Genomic DNA, 16,885 nt, shown 5'->3' with positions numbered 1-16,885 from the left:
AATACAGTAGAACCTCGAAAACTCGGGCCTAATGTGGACCGAAGGGTGGCCGAGTTTGTGAAAATGCCGGGTTATCGGGAATGGGGTTAAAAAAATAAGTACGAGTGTTTCCTCAGAAAATACTGTACTGTACTTGTATGTATTGTTTAGTTGAGAATATAACAGAGAATAAACTGCCCAAATACCCTTAAACAAAGGAAAAGTATGTCCTTTATGAAGGCATAGAGCCTTTACTACATGAAAATGAAAATTAATGAATACACTGTGTACAGTAATTTACCTGATAAGACAGACCTCAGAAAAATACTTTATGAGAGCTCTTATACTGTTATGAAGCTATCTATAATGAAAATTAATTAACTAAGGATTTTTTTTGCCCTGCCAGGGTGTGGCCGAGTTATCCAGAGTGCCGGGTTATCGAGAGCCGAGTTTTCGAGGTTTTACTGTAATAGATACAAAACAATTTATTTCATATATCATATTTCAAGTTTCAATAATTTGAAATGTTCTGTAAGAATTTAAATTGTTTGTTAGACTTAATTAATTACTTTGTTTTTGTGTAGGTGGATTTCTTGAATTTCAGGCTGCTTATCCTAATTTGTGTGAAGATAAAACTAGAAAATGTGCTCCTTTAACTTCATTATCCCAACCTTGTCTCCCTATAGCAAATCAAGGACCAACTCGAATATTACCTTTTCTTTATCTGGGATCTCAAAATGAAGCATTAAATAAAGAAATATTACAGGTTAGATGCTATTTTTGTAATTACCAATTTATATTAAACATAATCATCTGAATTTACTAATGAGATTTTGCTGATTTATTCTAAATATATATACAATAGTTTTTTGACTACTAATTTTAATCGCTTTGGGTTGCCAATAGCATTATGCAAAGTAAAACCATATTTAGAAGAAGTTCTAGTTTCTTTGACTCTGACAATATACAGACATATTAAAACAATTTAAAATATGATTTGAAGACTTGTGAATTATTAATAATAATTATGATTAATCTGGTATTGTAGTCAGCAAAAGCTAGCATAATGCCAACAGTTTAAACTATTGTATTGTGAGCAAATAATGATTAAAAAAGTTAATGTAATGTATTAGTTAAGACTGATAATATGAAATCATTAGTTCAGGGTTGTCCAACCTTTTTTCCTAATAGGCCAAATTAGAAATTTAGGTATGTTCAGCGGGCCACAAAGGCACTTTATATAAATATATGCGTTTAAAAAGTTCAAAATGTGAATAACAAATATATATTATTACTGTGAGAGTAGCCAAGGACGTAGGTCTTAATCTACGCCACTTACGGGCACTAGTCGGTAAGACCAGCTCTCAGTCGTCCAAAGAACGGCCTTTCCCAGTCGTAGGGAAACGAGTGTGGAGGGCTTTACTGTTTTATTATAATCTAGAGCGGAAGTTGGTGATGGCGAATTCACCTTCTTCCTTCGTCAGGTTCCCGACACCAGTTTGTCAATTTATAGAGGCGCGGACAAACACGCGATAACGATCTGATTCGGAATGAATTGAGGAGACATTCTGTATAATAAACATAAGTATAATTTAATAAAACTAAACAAACGAATACAAAAATTCGATTACAACCATTTAAGCGACAAACTAGAGGCTACGACTAAATCTATGCTAATGCGCGTTCGAGAGAGAGCTCACAAAATGATTCTAAACATACGACCTGTTAGTTGTCGTCTTCGTTTCTGTATAGGTAGAGGACACCTTGTAAATAGAGTTCATATTACTATCGTATGGGAGATCAATTCGTGCACAAAATATAAAAATATCACTTCTTCTAAGTGTAGACTCGGGACTTAGTCTATCGGACTCCGTTATGGGCGTTGGCCATCAGGAGGAAACGTATGTGGAGTCTGGACACTTTCAAATCGGTCGGAGGACTCCTCGAATTCTGACTAATTTCTCCTTTTATCTCAAAATTTCGTCCAATCATCGTTCAGTAACTCTTTCGTGAGAACGGATGAAAGGGGGATGAATGAGGGGTAACCATTTCCCATCTGAGCGAGATTTTTAACGGATAAGGGAAAAACAGCGGATGTTCTCTTCTGTGGAAAGGAAGTGTCATCTGTCATCTATTTTTCCCACGTCTAAACCAATAATTTTCTCACCAAAACGAAGTATTATTTGGTGACATTATTTAAGCATATTTAATAAAAATTATTAAATGAGGCCTAGGGCCTTCCGGATCTCACATTACAAAAAATACTGTATTATTGACAGTAAAAGAAATTATAGTCACACAAAATAAAAATAAATTCAATGAGATTTTTCACATTGCCTTCCTTTTATAATATTGTCAATATCTGCTTTTATGATACTAGTCTTAATTCTAAGAATGTTAGTTAAATGGGAATTACTCAACTTATTTCTTTCAGTAGTTTTGATGCTTTTCATGCATGAAAGAATTGTTCACAACAGTATGTAATACCCCACATGCATAACAGTTCTCTAAATAAAACAATTTTCTATAACACCAATTACATCATTATGACATCAAAGTGTATCCAGTGAAATGAGAATAAGTTTTACGACATATTTTACCAAAATAAATGAAAATATACTTAAAAAATTACTGTGCAATGGGCCGCATAAAAATATTAAGTTGGCTGCAGTGCGGCCTGTGGGCGGCAGGTTGGACTCCCTGCATTAGTTTATCATCAGTTACATAAGCTAATATGAAAAGAAAGCATTAAAAGGGGCCATTCAACCAAAGGTGATGATGATGATAAAACATTTTATAATGAATAACAGCTTGTTTTGGGACCTAATTTTGATGATGACCAAGGATAATGTTGTCAGTTGGTTATAATAAGCAGAGTCTACTATAATTTACTTTCAAGTAATTATATATTTTGCTTTTTAAAAACACAAGAATTTAAAATTAATATGCAATACAGTCGACTTGCCTTAAAAGGAACATCAATAAAACAAATTTTGCCATTGCCCTGGCAATATGCCATTGTCACAATGTTAATTTTCATGCAGTAAAGCAAACAAAAATTTTACCAGAATTTTTAAAATTAAATCAAACTGTAAATTACCATCATAATCCCAAAAAATAATCCTATTTCCAATAATGGTTGCTTTTTACATTTTTTGACATGAATAGTAAAAAGTAGTACTGTAATAAATGTTCCATTCTGAGTAGAATAGATTTTTTTCTCCTAGTAATTAATGATGGGTTTGATATCCGATTGCATACAAAAAGATTGTTAATATCACTCTTCTTTAACAAAATACTGTAAACAGTCCATCCATATACCATTTATCACTTACAAATAAAAAGAATAATAAACTTCCAACTGTAGAGCAATTCAAACATCTGGTTTTAGTGAATCACTCTACTATACTTGGAAAATAGGGGATTAAGGACATTCTTTTAAATTGATGCCATTCAAACTCATGCTTGTTTGCATATTAGGAGTGCATAAAGTGATTTCATAATCATTTACAACATTAATATTTATTTTTTGTAAATAGATTTAATTTTATTTAACTTCATTTAGTAATTAATTCAAAATATTATAATTTAGAGATTTTGATTGCCTAATAAAATAAGTCTTAACCCCCTAAATTATACAGTTTTCAGCTCGACTATGAAAATTGTTACTACAAATTTTCAATAAAGCAAACAAACTAATTTTTCCAAATTCATTTAACATGAGTTGACTTTATATATATTAATTTAAACATATGTATTTGTCTTCAGTCTTTTTGATTTTCTTTATATATACAGTGGAAATCAGTTATTATAATCACAGCTATTATTGATGTAATGTTATTGATTTGTTGTTGTTATCATAATCAGTCAGTCCCCAAACACATTATATAAAATTAGTTTAAAATAATCTGCCTATTGTAATCAAACTTTGGTTATTGTTATCAATTGTGACAATTAGGGACAAATGATAAGAATTCTTACAAAATTTATAATACTGTAAATAGACAGTTAACAAAAACAAGTATTGTAACTTTGCACTTTAGGAACAACATCCCAGTGCTTCACCCATAGACTGCATGTTTATGAGGCGGTGGTGAAACATAGCATCTTCTAGCTGACTTTCATTGTTATGTGAAAACAAACAAATAGACTTTATTATTTCTGAAAAATGACTTTTGTTCCTGTTTTTGTGTGCAAGTACTGTATAGATTCTGCCATTTTAATAGGCCATGTCAAATGCTGATTTATTAATTTTGTACAGTATTATACAGTACTACAATAAAACACAATTCATTTTGTGGAATTCTAAATGTTTTTGTACCATTAATACCATTTAAATTTAACTGGAAAATAAAAAAAAAAAAAAAAAACATGTATTTTGTGAGCTAAAAAATTTTTCTCTGCCGACCAAAATTAGGCAGACATTCGATTAGCGGGACTCTACTGTATATATAAAGCACTACTAATTCAACATTTTTGCTAATATGAACAACTTCATAGAATAAATCAGTTTGTATTAGCAAGAGTTCATTTCTTAGGAGAATTTGTACTAAATGGTGGTTTAACATAAGTATAAATGTAAATAAAAACGTTTTATTCAAAATAATAATTTAATTAAAAATGTAAATTAACAAAATATGTTTATATATATATAAAAGCCAGTTTTATTATCTGTGCTATCATGGTCAAATATAACTTTTTTGTTTTAAAAGCACTTTAAAAAGAAAAATAATTTAAAATTGATGCTGATTTACATTATGTATAAATTAAATTTTATATTTAACAGAATCACAATATAACATATGAACTGAATGTAAGTACAACTTGTCCAAAACCAGATTTTATACAAGATGCTCATTTCATGAGGATTCCAGTCAATGACAATTATAGTGAGAAATTGTTACCTTATTTTCCATTGGCCTTTCAATTCCTAGGTTTGTATACTTTAAAATTATCTTTACCTTAATTTAATTCCACATAATAATGTAAATAATAGTGTATAAATTATAATTGTAATATAATGATAATATAATGGTAATATAATAAAGCATAATATTCATTATAAATATAGAACATATTATTTAAAAAATATTAATAAACAACAATTCTTGCTTACTAGACATTGGTGTAACTAGAAATTTTACTTCCTTTAACAAAATATAATAAAGGGTGAATGCTTGGGGTCTATCTCCATCACATTCATGATGTTATAGGAATTTAAACAAAATTTATAAATTTATAGTACTTTCCAACAATTTTAAATTTTTAGAAAGTATTATAGAGAGGAATATTTAAATTTTTTTTATTGTAAGCAAATTTAATATTGACACAAAAAAGGAAGAAAATTTCAAAGGTAATCTACAAAAAGATTTGTAAACAAAATAAAAATTTTAGTTATAACAAAGTAATGAAAAAAATTACAAATCACATAAATAAAATCACAAAGGAATTACAAAAAATAATCACACCAATCACATAAGATTTACAGCCAATATTTTGGTTAAATAATTTGGATGAATGGATAAATAAAATATTTGACCTAAATTCTACCAAATTAAAATCTCATATTTATCTACCTGCTTTTATTAGCTGCAAAATTTTTAATTGTCTCTGTTATGTCTAATTTTTTTTACTTTTTTCTTTTTCAAATGCAATGAAAGTTAGATAATTTAGATGTGTTTGGTACATTAAATTTCATAAATAATTACAAATATAAACATCTTGACAAAACCCATTACACTAATAAAGCAATAACCACTGCTTTATGACATTGGGCTAAATATCAGCTATAATAATTATAAATTAGTGATAAATTTGACCAAAGAAGGAGGCATTAAGCTCCATCTCATATTAAATTTAATACGAGATGGCACCTAATGCCTCCCTTTTTGGTCAAATTTACAGGGGTTCCTATGCACCTGGAAAGTCAGGGATTTTCATTAGTGTATGGAAAAAGTCATGGAAAGTCAGGAAATTTGTCAAATATTGTCAAAAAGTCAGGGAATTTGTCTGCTTAGCTGCCTTGTTGATTTCATTTGCGGAATATGGCGACCAAGTGTAGTCATCTGCAGGCGGCAAGAAATAATGCCTCAACGTTTATTACGAATATAGCAGAATCCATTTTTCTATCGAAACATTTTTAGTATTAGAGGACACTATTAGATATACAAATCCATTTTTTATCAAATTTTTGTGTCTTTCTTATATGCTTAGCTGCTTACCTTATCTGATATCATCAAAACCATCTTCTAAAAACACTGAAAATTCTGAAAATTTTTCTGGGGACTTAGTGCTAAACCTTGCACAAACACATATAATGAATTAATTTTAATTTTATGGATGAAATAAGTCTTGCACAGTTAATACAAAGGTTTACTTTTACTGACAGTTGCAGGTCACTTTTAAAACCATCATTAATTAATTGTTTATGTGAAGAATTATTATAAAATGCAACACTAAGGAGAGCATTGCAAAACTGTGGGGATCAATCAGCATTTTTAAATTTTAAACGTTTTGAGATTTTAAAAATGCTTTATCATGAATTTGAGAGAATAATCTGCAATACTCTTGATAACGTTACATTAATTATTGTTTACATTCTCAAGTCGAGGTAAGGTGTCAATGAATTGATTTTAATAAATGAGAACAAAGTGCAAAAATTGATAAATAATACCAATAAATTACAAATATTTATCACTTTTTATTTCAATAATTTTTGTTGTGTAACAAAAGATAATTTATAATTTCTTTCCAGTGTATTAAAATTTTTATAAAATTTATTAAGGTATAAATTTATACTTTTGTAATACAGAATTCATTAATTTCCTGCACTTTAATACATAGTTCAATAATTAGTTTAATAGACATAAAGTTGGGTAACAAATATCACTGATTTTGACAAATTTAGGGCTTAAAAACTATTAGCATTGATCATACCTGTAGTAATACTGTAGTATGTTATAGTTTTGAATATCAACTAGGTAGCCTGATTGCTATTTTACATGGATAAAAAACACTTTATTTAAACATTTTTAACTTTTTGTTTAAATTATGTTGCTGTTTAAAAACAGTTGCCCTTTTGTTGAAAAATTGGTTTTAAAATTACATATTGCTAAGTCAAGAGTTCATCTTTTTTAATCAGAACACAGTATTACAGATTTGTATATCAGAGAATACTGTTTGATTTTATGCTTCCTTGTGTTTACTAGATTTACATACAAATAATAATGATAAATGATGATAAAATAAAAAAGCTCATGTTTCATTTGTAAATTGCTTATTTTTTCATTACATTGAAGTTGTGGATCCTATCAAACATGTTTCTACAGGATGCATATACTATACTTTTTTGCACAGTCTTTGGAACATATCAACTGTGCAAAAAGAGGGATAGATGTACTTGATGGTCACAGTAAGTAAAATGCTGTTTTATTATGTCGATATTCCACACCGTAAGAAATGTGGGTCAGGGAAAGTCAGGGAATTCAAAACAGAAATTTGATTACAAACCCTGAATTTATAAGTAATTTCTAATTATTATAGCCAATATTTAGCCTGATGTCATTTGGCAGTGGTTATTGCTTTATCATAAATAATTTTTTAATAATATTTAATTTACTGAATGACCTTTTTCTTGTTGCCACTGTCACCTGCAAAGTTAAATATAAAAGAAATGTAGTGTTACATTTAGGAAATTGCATGATAAAGTATTAAATTTTATTATTAATGATTTGGTAATTCCCTTTATAGGTTTTTGTACATATTTGTTCTTTCATGAAACTATTTCTCACAATTTGTAAAAGTTGAAATAGAAAATTTTTACTTAAGTCTTTTACATAGATTTTTTGTGACACTGTCTCTTCTAATTGTATTAACATTTCATCAGAATTTAAAAAAAAAATTGTTAGCAATTTTTTGAACTATACAAACATCTAAAATTTTGAATGGTATTATTTTTGTTAAATATATATATTGTATAAGTAGTGACATTGGATAACACAGGTCAACACTGGTTTTGGTGCCCAGGTATTTTGAGCTGATTTCATATGAATTTGATGTCCTGAATTCAAATATGTCATTAGTTTTTGCCTAGGAGCTCTAATTTTTAAGATATAGCATTTTAGCGAAATATACGTTTCAATATCTTAAGTTACATCCATGGATCAAGTAAAAAAACTAAATACGGAATTTTTATTATTATATTATGCAAATATTATTCTATACAAAGATAGAGGAAAAAGTCATCAATAAGACTAAACAGTTACACATTGAGGAAGCTTATTTTCCGTGACTTTCGTGAATGTATTTTGGAGCAATCCCTTTTTTAAACTCCAGCAGTAATCTGCCATCATATGCGTATCCCATCTTCCTTGGTAGCGGTCCTCCATAGTTTTAATATCCTGGTGAAATCTTTCACCTTGTTCTTCACTGGTGTCTCCTAAATTTTCAGGAAAACGATCTAAGTGACTGTGTAAATAGTGCACCTTAATACTCATATTACACCCAAGGAATTTGAATTTACCAGTTCAACATAATTTTCAGCTTTGCATTTGCCTAGAAAATTTCTGACAACTGCAACAAATGTAGTCCAGGCTTTCCGCTCAGCTTCATTCATCGAATTTACAAAGGCAAGATCGTCAAGTTGTCTTATTTGTGGGCTGTCGAATATTCCTGCTTTAATTTTTTCTATACTTAACTGAGGCATAAGAATTTTAGAAAGGCTTAGGTGGGGCATAGCACAAAAAAGGCTGGCAAACACTGATCTAGACACTGCATGGCTAGAACTTACAAACTTACCTCAACTCTAGTTGAAGCATTGAATGTCAATTTATTACCGAATGCTTACTTCATTTGGTGGATTTACCTGGAATTAACTGGACGGCAGACTAACAAAGGGGAAAATATACAGGAATCAATTCTTGCATATGTGATTTAGAACTGTACAAACTGGAATTAGAGCTGCACATTTCATGTAGCACTGTACATTAAAAAAACACAGATCTAAAAAAGTAGAGCTGATAGAGAAAAGCTGATTTCATATTGGATTCAGCAACCCAAATATAGCTAAAATCAGTTCTAAAATCCTAGGCACCAAAAAAAAAATTCTCTTTTGTAGGCTTGTGTAATGTATTGTTTGTAGTCATATTATAGACTAACAAAAAATGCTTTTTTTTTTTCAATAATTGCACTTCGCATATTGAAAAAATGGAAGCAAAACAATAAAATAGTTTCAAAAGCAAAATAGCTGCAAAAAAACAATTAATTGCACTTGCAGTTAATAAAAATAAAATACAAATGAGATAATAAATCAATTTTAATGATAATACAGGAGAAATTATAGAAACAATAATGCAATTTGTTAAATCTATTCTTAAAGTAAAAAGAAATTTAAATTATTTAATTAAATATTGATTTTTTTAAAAATTTGTGATATTTGGAAATATCTTTAGGATAACCTTCGGAAATGAGTATTTTTGTTCAAAAACATCTTATTAGTAACTTTAATAAAGTAGTTGGAATCTGGATTTTAAATTGCTACTGTAACATTTTCAGTATAGAGTTAGTCTGATGACTAGATAAAAACAATTTTTATAAGTATCAATATATCTTTAATTTTATAAGGATTGAACCATGGATACAATACTAAACTTTGATACCATGCATGTTTATGTTCAAATAATATAATTAATATATCAACATTTGATTTTTATAAGTTTTACTCTTTAATATTAAATATTTATTTACTAAAATAAGAATTTTTATCGTAAGATAACTGGATAATTTTTACTTTATTACAGATAAAGTAAGAGAATCCAGTGGAAGTGTCTTGGTGCATTGTTTGGCTGGGATATCAAGATCACCTACAATAGCTATTGCATATGTAATGCATCATTTACATTTGAACTCTGATGATGCCTATAGGTAATAATGGAAAAGTGTATTAATAGCATAAAAAATTTGAAAGTTATTATACTTATTCCATCTATAACTTTAATGTTCTAATAATTGTCATATATATTGTATAAAGTTTGATCCATTTATAAATTCTAACATTTTGAATTTCATTCTCATGTAATATATGCATATATTAAAATAATCATTTGATGTTAGTTTAAAACTATGTAGATCTGTTGTTCCCAAAGTGGTACTGCCATCCTCTGGGGAGCAATGACTAAATCTAGGGATGAAAAGAAGCAAGGGGATGGCAGGGGTGCTGGAGACAGGGTCCTGATCAAACACTGACCATAGGCAAGGGTTCAGGTCACTGACAATCTTTCCCTTTCCTCTGTTAAAACAGGAAAGAAGAAACATTTGCATTTAAGAGTGTGAGGTTTGTTGAAAAACTTTAAGAATATTTCCAAGCCTTTCTCATACAAGGGAAAACAGGTTGGGGGCATTTGATATAAGTATATGGAACCAACGGGGCATTGGTCTGAAAAAGCTTGAGAATCATTGATATAGATGAAAGATTCTTAAATTCTTTATTTATTTATTTTTATTTTGAGAGATATATACCAGGTTTTGTTCAAAGAAATTGGAGGAAAAAAAACATGTATCCAGATCCTGCAAGCCAAAACATGATAACTAATGCACAATAAAAATGACATTTAATTAAATAAAAGTTTTAAGTTTTTCTTATGTAAGTTTAAAAATATTTTTTGCTTTCCAAATTTGAGGCTTCAGTTACTACAAAGATTCAAATAGAACATAGATATAAGTGTTTTGAATTGGGAAGATGCAATTTACACTCTTATTATAACATTTAATTTCTTCATTAATAATCCTATTTATAAGATATGTAATGAGAAACACCTAATCCTAAAATTTAGACTTAAAAGAAAAAGAACTTACATCCGTTATCAATTTTTCAGTTGAAATTGTTTATCAGGATTATATTATGCAAGAATTCAGTTACTATGACCCATCATATCTAAGGAGGTATTTGGGACACAAAGTAATAGTATCATGCAATAATAGAATAAAGGAAATAATAATGCAGTCTGAGAAAAAAAAAGGTATTGTAGGAGGGACAGATATAAATACAAGAAAGTAGTCAGAGATTAGATGGGATTTTGTTTTCTTACTGAAAATTATGAGATTTGATTCAATTCTGTTTCTGTTTGACTTTGTCTATTACCATCTATATAAGCAAAATCATTAATGTTATCAACATTGGAGATCATCAAGACAAATTCATATTGTTATCAGTATAAAATCAACCTATTTCCTAAATTCCTAAATATCAGGAATAATTAACACATACACATGCACTCAATCACATTCTTGCTTTCTCACTCTTTCACACACATCATAATAGTGTTACGAGCATGTTAGAAATGTAATTATACAAAAATATAATATTGTTGAGGTTTAAATAGATTACCACTTGGTCTTGACCACAGCTAATATTACAGATGGAACAAAATTTGAATTTTTCTGAACTTATAGCAACAATATTGCTTAACAAAGTTTTTAATTTTTATGTTTTATTTAAATTGTGTTAATTTTGTTTTCTTACTTTTGAAATCATTTAATTACATCTGTTCTTTCCTAATTTTAAATCAAATGTAAAATTAGAAAGAACAGATTGATGTTTTTTAATCATCTCTTATATATTCACTCATATTTACATCTTCTGACATGTTGTAACAAGTCTTCCATATAACAATCCTGTGGCATTCATTTTCTAATTAAGGGACTTTGGACATGTTTTTAATATCCAAAGTCCCTTAATTAGGATTATTTACATTGGGGTTATTTTTAAATGGGCATTTACCCAATATTAGCAGTCACAAAGTCAGAAAATTTAATACCTTGCAACTTCAAATGAACTTCTTTTTTTACAAACTTTAAGATTGTCCTTTTTAGTTCCACAATAGTCTTTGCATAGTATTTTTAATCTGCCATTTGTTTTTACAAATTTGGGAAAAGTATCTGAGAAATTTTACAGACTTGTGTTATACCATAACTATTACATGATAAGAAGTGAAATTATTTGCCAAGTGAAATTGATTTTGAAATTGATGAAATTATTTGCCATGTGTCAATAAATTCACCAAGTCGTGACATTGAACCAAACAAAACTAAAGAAGTGAAACATTAAAATATAAGATGATTGAAAGAATGGAATTATAACTAGAATAAACTCACTTTTGTATTTGGATATTAAATTGATAAACAACAGGTGTATTTTCATCAAACTGATAATTATAAGTGTATATCAAGTTTATCAGGATATATAAAGCTTTACAATACTTAATTCTTTTGAATGTTGAAGATTTAAATTTTTGTAAAATTTAAAATCTTCAATATACTTAGCATGATTGGATTGAAAAAGACTTCAACACAGTTTAATTATTCAAATAATAATGATTGTGAGACAAAAATTAAATATTATCCATCATAATTTAATTATATTAATTAAATTATCAACAACCATGAGGCAGATAATAGTGAGGGCTTATCAGACCAATGATGGGCACAAACGCTCAGGAATCAAAGTGAAAACATTTAATAAACACAAAAATGACTACATAAGTATGGAAATGAAAAACCCAAAATGCATTTTGGACTATTTTTTGATAGAAAATAGTCCCTCATCAGTTGGTATTAACTAAAGATTTTAGTATATTTAAAAGTATACAAGATAAAGATAAACCTAAAAGCTATGCCTAAAGCTATACGATATAAAGATGAGCAGTAATCATTTTCAGTGTAGACAGATGTAATAAATCTTCATAATGTTGCAGGGTGGCATGACATACAGGGTGCTGAACAAAACAGTTATAAGTTAGCCAATTATTGGTTTACAGTTATGAACTAAAGTTATACAGACAGATTATGTAATACCAAAAACAGTAAGATGACAGAGTTGCAGGTGCTGGGAGTGGTAGTAAGGGAGGTGTGTAACAGTCTACATATGGTGCACAAGTGATGACAACATATGATATAATTAAGCCCTCATGGTTGTTGATAATTTAATTAATATAAGTATACTAAGGGCTAGAAGCAAACTTTTGTAATAATTTCATCATAATTTAACTTGAACATTTTAGAAAAGTAGCAGAATAAGTGTAATAAAAACAATGTCTCAATAAATAATCTCAAAATTAAAACATTTGGGGTCTTTTTAAGACTTTCTGCACTAATACTGGGGTAAGAAATTAGATTGAAAAGAAAATAACTTGATAACTATGTTATAGATTCAAAAGAATATGTGTTACAACTAGATTACTTTTTCTCAATTTTATGATGTAATTCATTCATTCTATTTTATTTTGTTTTCATTTCTATTATTAGATAATTTAAGAAAAAAGAATATAAAGTATTTTAACTTTGGTTTATTTTATTTTCAATAACTTGTTTCAAAATTTCCATTTTTCTTCCAGAAATATATGCTTTTTGGCATTAGAATCATTTGATATCTTTAATGAAGTTTATCAAAATTAATGTCTAACAGCATTGAAATTTTATTTATAGGAACTGTTTAAGCATTTAAAAAATTATTATTTTCTTATGTTTATAAAAAAATTTTATATTTAAAATTTATTTCCTAGATAATTAGATAATTATAATTATTATTATATAATTAATCTTAATATTTATTTTTAATATTTCTTTCTTTACTAACCAGGTATGTAAAAGCAAAGAGGCCTACCATATCTCCTAATTTTAATTTTCTTGGACAGTTATTAGAATATGAAAAGCAGTTATGTAGAGAGAAGATTTTGGCAGCAAATTGTGAATTAACTTCATGTCTTTCTGCAGGACAAAAACGATTGTGTTTAACAGATATGAGAAAAACTAGACTTTCTCTTAATATACCACTTTCATCTGGTAATACTGTTAAAAGTGCATCTGAGATTTTAAAACCTCATAGTGGTGATCAGTCTCCAACATCAGCTTTAGCAAAACTTAGTTTTGATGTATCAGAAAAAGAACATCAAACTGATTACAAACAATCTTCTTCATATAATTTAAAATGTTTGAAAAGTCACTCTGTTAATTGTAGTGATGATTGGATTAAAGAAAAGCAAAATTTTAAAATAGAATCTAGTAATAAAATGGCACAAGTAGATAACATTTCTTTGTTTCAAGATACATTTAACATAAATTCAATCAATTATAAAGAAGAATTCAAATGCAAGTATTTCAATGAAAATTCTGATACCTTGAACTGTTTTAATAATGATGAAAAAACTCATTTAGAAAGTGTAGATTGGACTTCAAAAGGTATTCCAATTTCTTCTCTAAAAGAACTCAATTTTACACCTTGCCAGACTTCTAATAATAATTCAGTTGATAATAGTCGTGAAAATACTCCAGATAGACTTTTGAATCCCATAGATCCTAATGTGATTTGTCCAAGAAACTTTGATTGTGAAAAATTAGAAAAGGTACATTTAAAAATAAGTAAATTTCCCTCTGTTGATGGAATAATCAAAGATCATAGAGGAATTAATTCTGATAAAATTTCAAATTCTAAATGGTATTTATTACATGCAAATTACAATGATGATAAAAATTCTGTTAGTTCTTACAATTTTTCTTTCAACAAAGATTATAATTGTTCTGATTCCTTAAACACATCTGGTATCGAAAGTAAAAATATTTATTTTCAAGATATTACAAGAGAGAGACATTATTCTAGTTTAGAAGAAGATTCTGAAAATTTATGCAATAATGATTTTACTAGAATGATTATGGATAATGTTGTTTTAAGGAAATCTCAAGAAGTGTTAAAATTTAATGAGAAGAGAACTCATGATAGTGGATATTATTCATTTACTGCTGAAGATGATGATCATGAATTAAAATCACAATTAAATATTCTAAGAAAAGGAATATTGCAAGACTATCATTCTGAAAGAAAATTTAATACTTCTCAAGGTATATATATTTTTACTTATTTTTTAACTTTAAAAGTTAATGATATTTTACTAAGTTTAGTGGTTCTTATTAACTATAGACAAATTGTCATGTCAAATCTATTTATTACTCCTAGCACTACCAATGTATTTTTTTGTGGCACATTGTAGGTGGGCATTTTGTGACCACCTTCAAGAAATAACTACATTTGGTGAAAGAAATATAAAATAACATCTGATTGAATGATAAACATTTTTGCAGCCAACAAAATGTTTACTTTTTAATTGTAATCAAAATCCAAACAATATTTTTGCTGTAATTCTAAAAAACTGCATGAAGCATCAGTGCACTACACAAGCAAATCAACAACTTTAATAAATGCACTGAAACATTCACAGTGACTCACATTCATTCTCAATAAGAAGCAACAACCTGATAAGTTCATAAAAGACAAAAAAAAAATAACCCCTTACAATACTGCTAGCTAGGAGTAATAAGTTAATGAAACATTACTAGTCTTCTACTATATGGGCTAGAATAACCATGGCATTCAAATTATGCTGTGATAAAGTATATCTTATCTTATCTTATAAAGTATGCATATGTCCAACATATTTAGCAATAATTATATTTTTCAGAATATTAACCAAACTTTAATAAAATAAATAATTATAATGTATCCTTCCTTTGTAGTGTAAGGGTGGTAATGTTAAATGTTAATTGCAACGTTTTATGAAGTGTTGTTAACTTCAGTAAAATGGTTCGTTATGCCAAACTTTTTTTATAAATATTGTGTAGAATGAAAAGTATCATTTTTAACATTTTATTTTTTAAGATTAAATGGAATAGACAATATTATGATAACTATTCACAAATTTAATTGTTGTGATTTAATTTTAGACACCAGTAGATTTGTTATACAGTGGTACCGCAGGATACGAAATTAATTCATTCCAAAATTGAGATTGTATCATGAAAATATCATAAGGTGAATCATTTTTCCCCATACGATTACATGTAAAACCAAATAATTGTTTCCAACACCAAAACACACTCAAATTAAAGCTAAGTAGTACATTAAAAAAAAAAGTATAGTAAGGAAAACACTGAAAAATGCGTTTTGTAGTTCTAAATATATAAATAACCATNTGGATATGCTTTATTTGCTTTTTATTTTATTATTATAAATTTCTGACATCTCAAGAATAATTTGGATAAATACTCTGATAGAAAACTTTTCTCCATTAGAATATTAAGAAGAAAATATATAAGCAAATAAGGAGAGTTGCAATGTAAATGTCATTACTTCGTTCAGAAAATGATAAAGCACCAAAGTTTTCTTTCTAAATGATCATTGTCCAAGTCTTAATTAAGGCAACTACTGCTAAACAACATATTAGTAGTACGAAATGCTATTTTATTTATAATTTATGTTTATTTAATTGTTTATAAGTCCAGACATTCACAAATTACATACATAAAAATACAGGAGAACACAGGAATCTAGTCTTTCTGTAAATATTTTCATTGCATAATGGATTCACCTTATACATCAATAAAATCTGGATTTCTCATTTTGTGTGTTTTAATTTTTTACAGCTCATTCGTTTTGAAATTTTCTTTGTTATCAGTTTATTGAATGATGATCGGATATTTTCTTTTATCGCTTCTATATTCTGGGTTCCAAGGTCTTATTTCAGCCTCCCTATTAACTTCATTTTTTAAACTTCTATTAACTTCTTTCTCATTTCTTATTTCCCTGCATCTTCTCTTAGACCTCTATTCCTATATAGAATTAAGGATTAGACTATATTTCAAAAAGCATAATATCTGGTAATGCCATTGGCCTTTACTTGTGCGAGATATTTATTGCTTTTCAATAAGTGGTATTGAAAATCAATATAACATTTGATGGTTTTTGTTTCTATTTATTTTTCACAATTTAAATAGCAGTAGTTTTTTGAAAATGAACAGACTGAACATTGTGATCTGTTGATCCTGACTTCCTGTATTAATTTTTGCGAGATATGATTTGAAT

At 28.1% G+C, this 16,885-nt stretch overlaps 1 protein-coding gene across 1 annotated transcript in view; it reads left to right on the top strand.

Moving 5' to 3' along the window:
• The window catches only part of LOC111629547, a 68,255-nt gene that overhangs the window by 25,518 nt on the left and 25,852 nt on the right, over positions 1 to 16,885 (top strand). The window contains exons 5-8 of the mRNA XM_023373463.1: positions 564 to 745; positions 4,766 to 4,913; positions 9,777 to 9,900; positions 13,613 to 14,868. Of these exons, the coding sequence (XP_023229231.1) occupies positions 564 to 745; positions 4,766 to 4,913; positions 9,777 to 9,900; positions 13,613 to 14,868 (1,710 nt within the window). The remainder of the gene's footprint in view (positions 1 to 563; positions 746 to 4,765; positions 4,914 to 9,776; positions 9,901 to 13,612; positions 14,869 to 16,885) is intronic.

This window comes from Centruroides sculpturatus, unplaced genomic scaffold, assembly GCF_000671375.1.
Source record: "Centruroides sculpturatus isolate CEXI.00-Female unplaced genomic scaffold, Cexi_2.0 scaffold499, whole genome shotgun sequence".
NCBI lineage: Eukaryota > Metazoa > Arthropoda > Arachnida > Scorpiones > Buthidae > Centruroides > Centruroides sculpturatus.
Note: the sequence above shows the minus strand (reverse complement) of the source record. Positions and strands in the feature narration are given on the sequence as shown.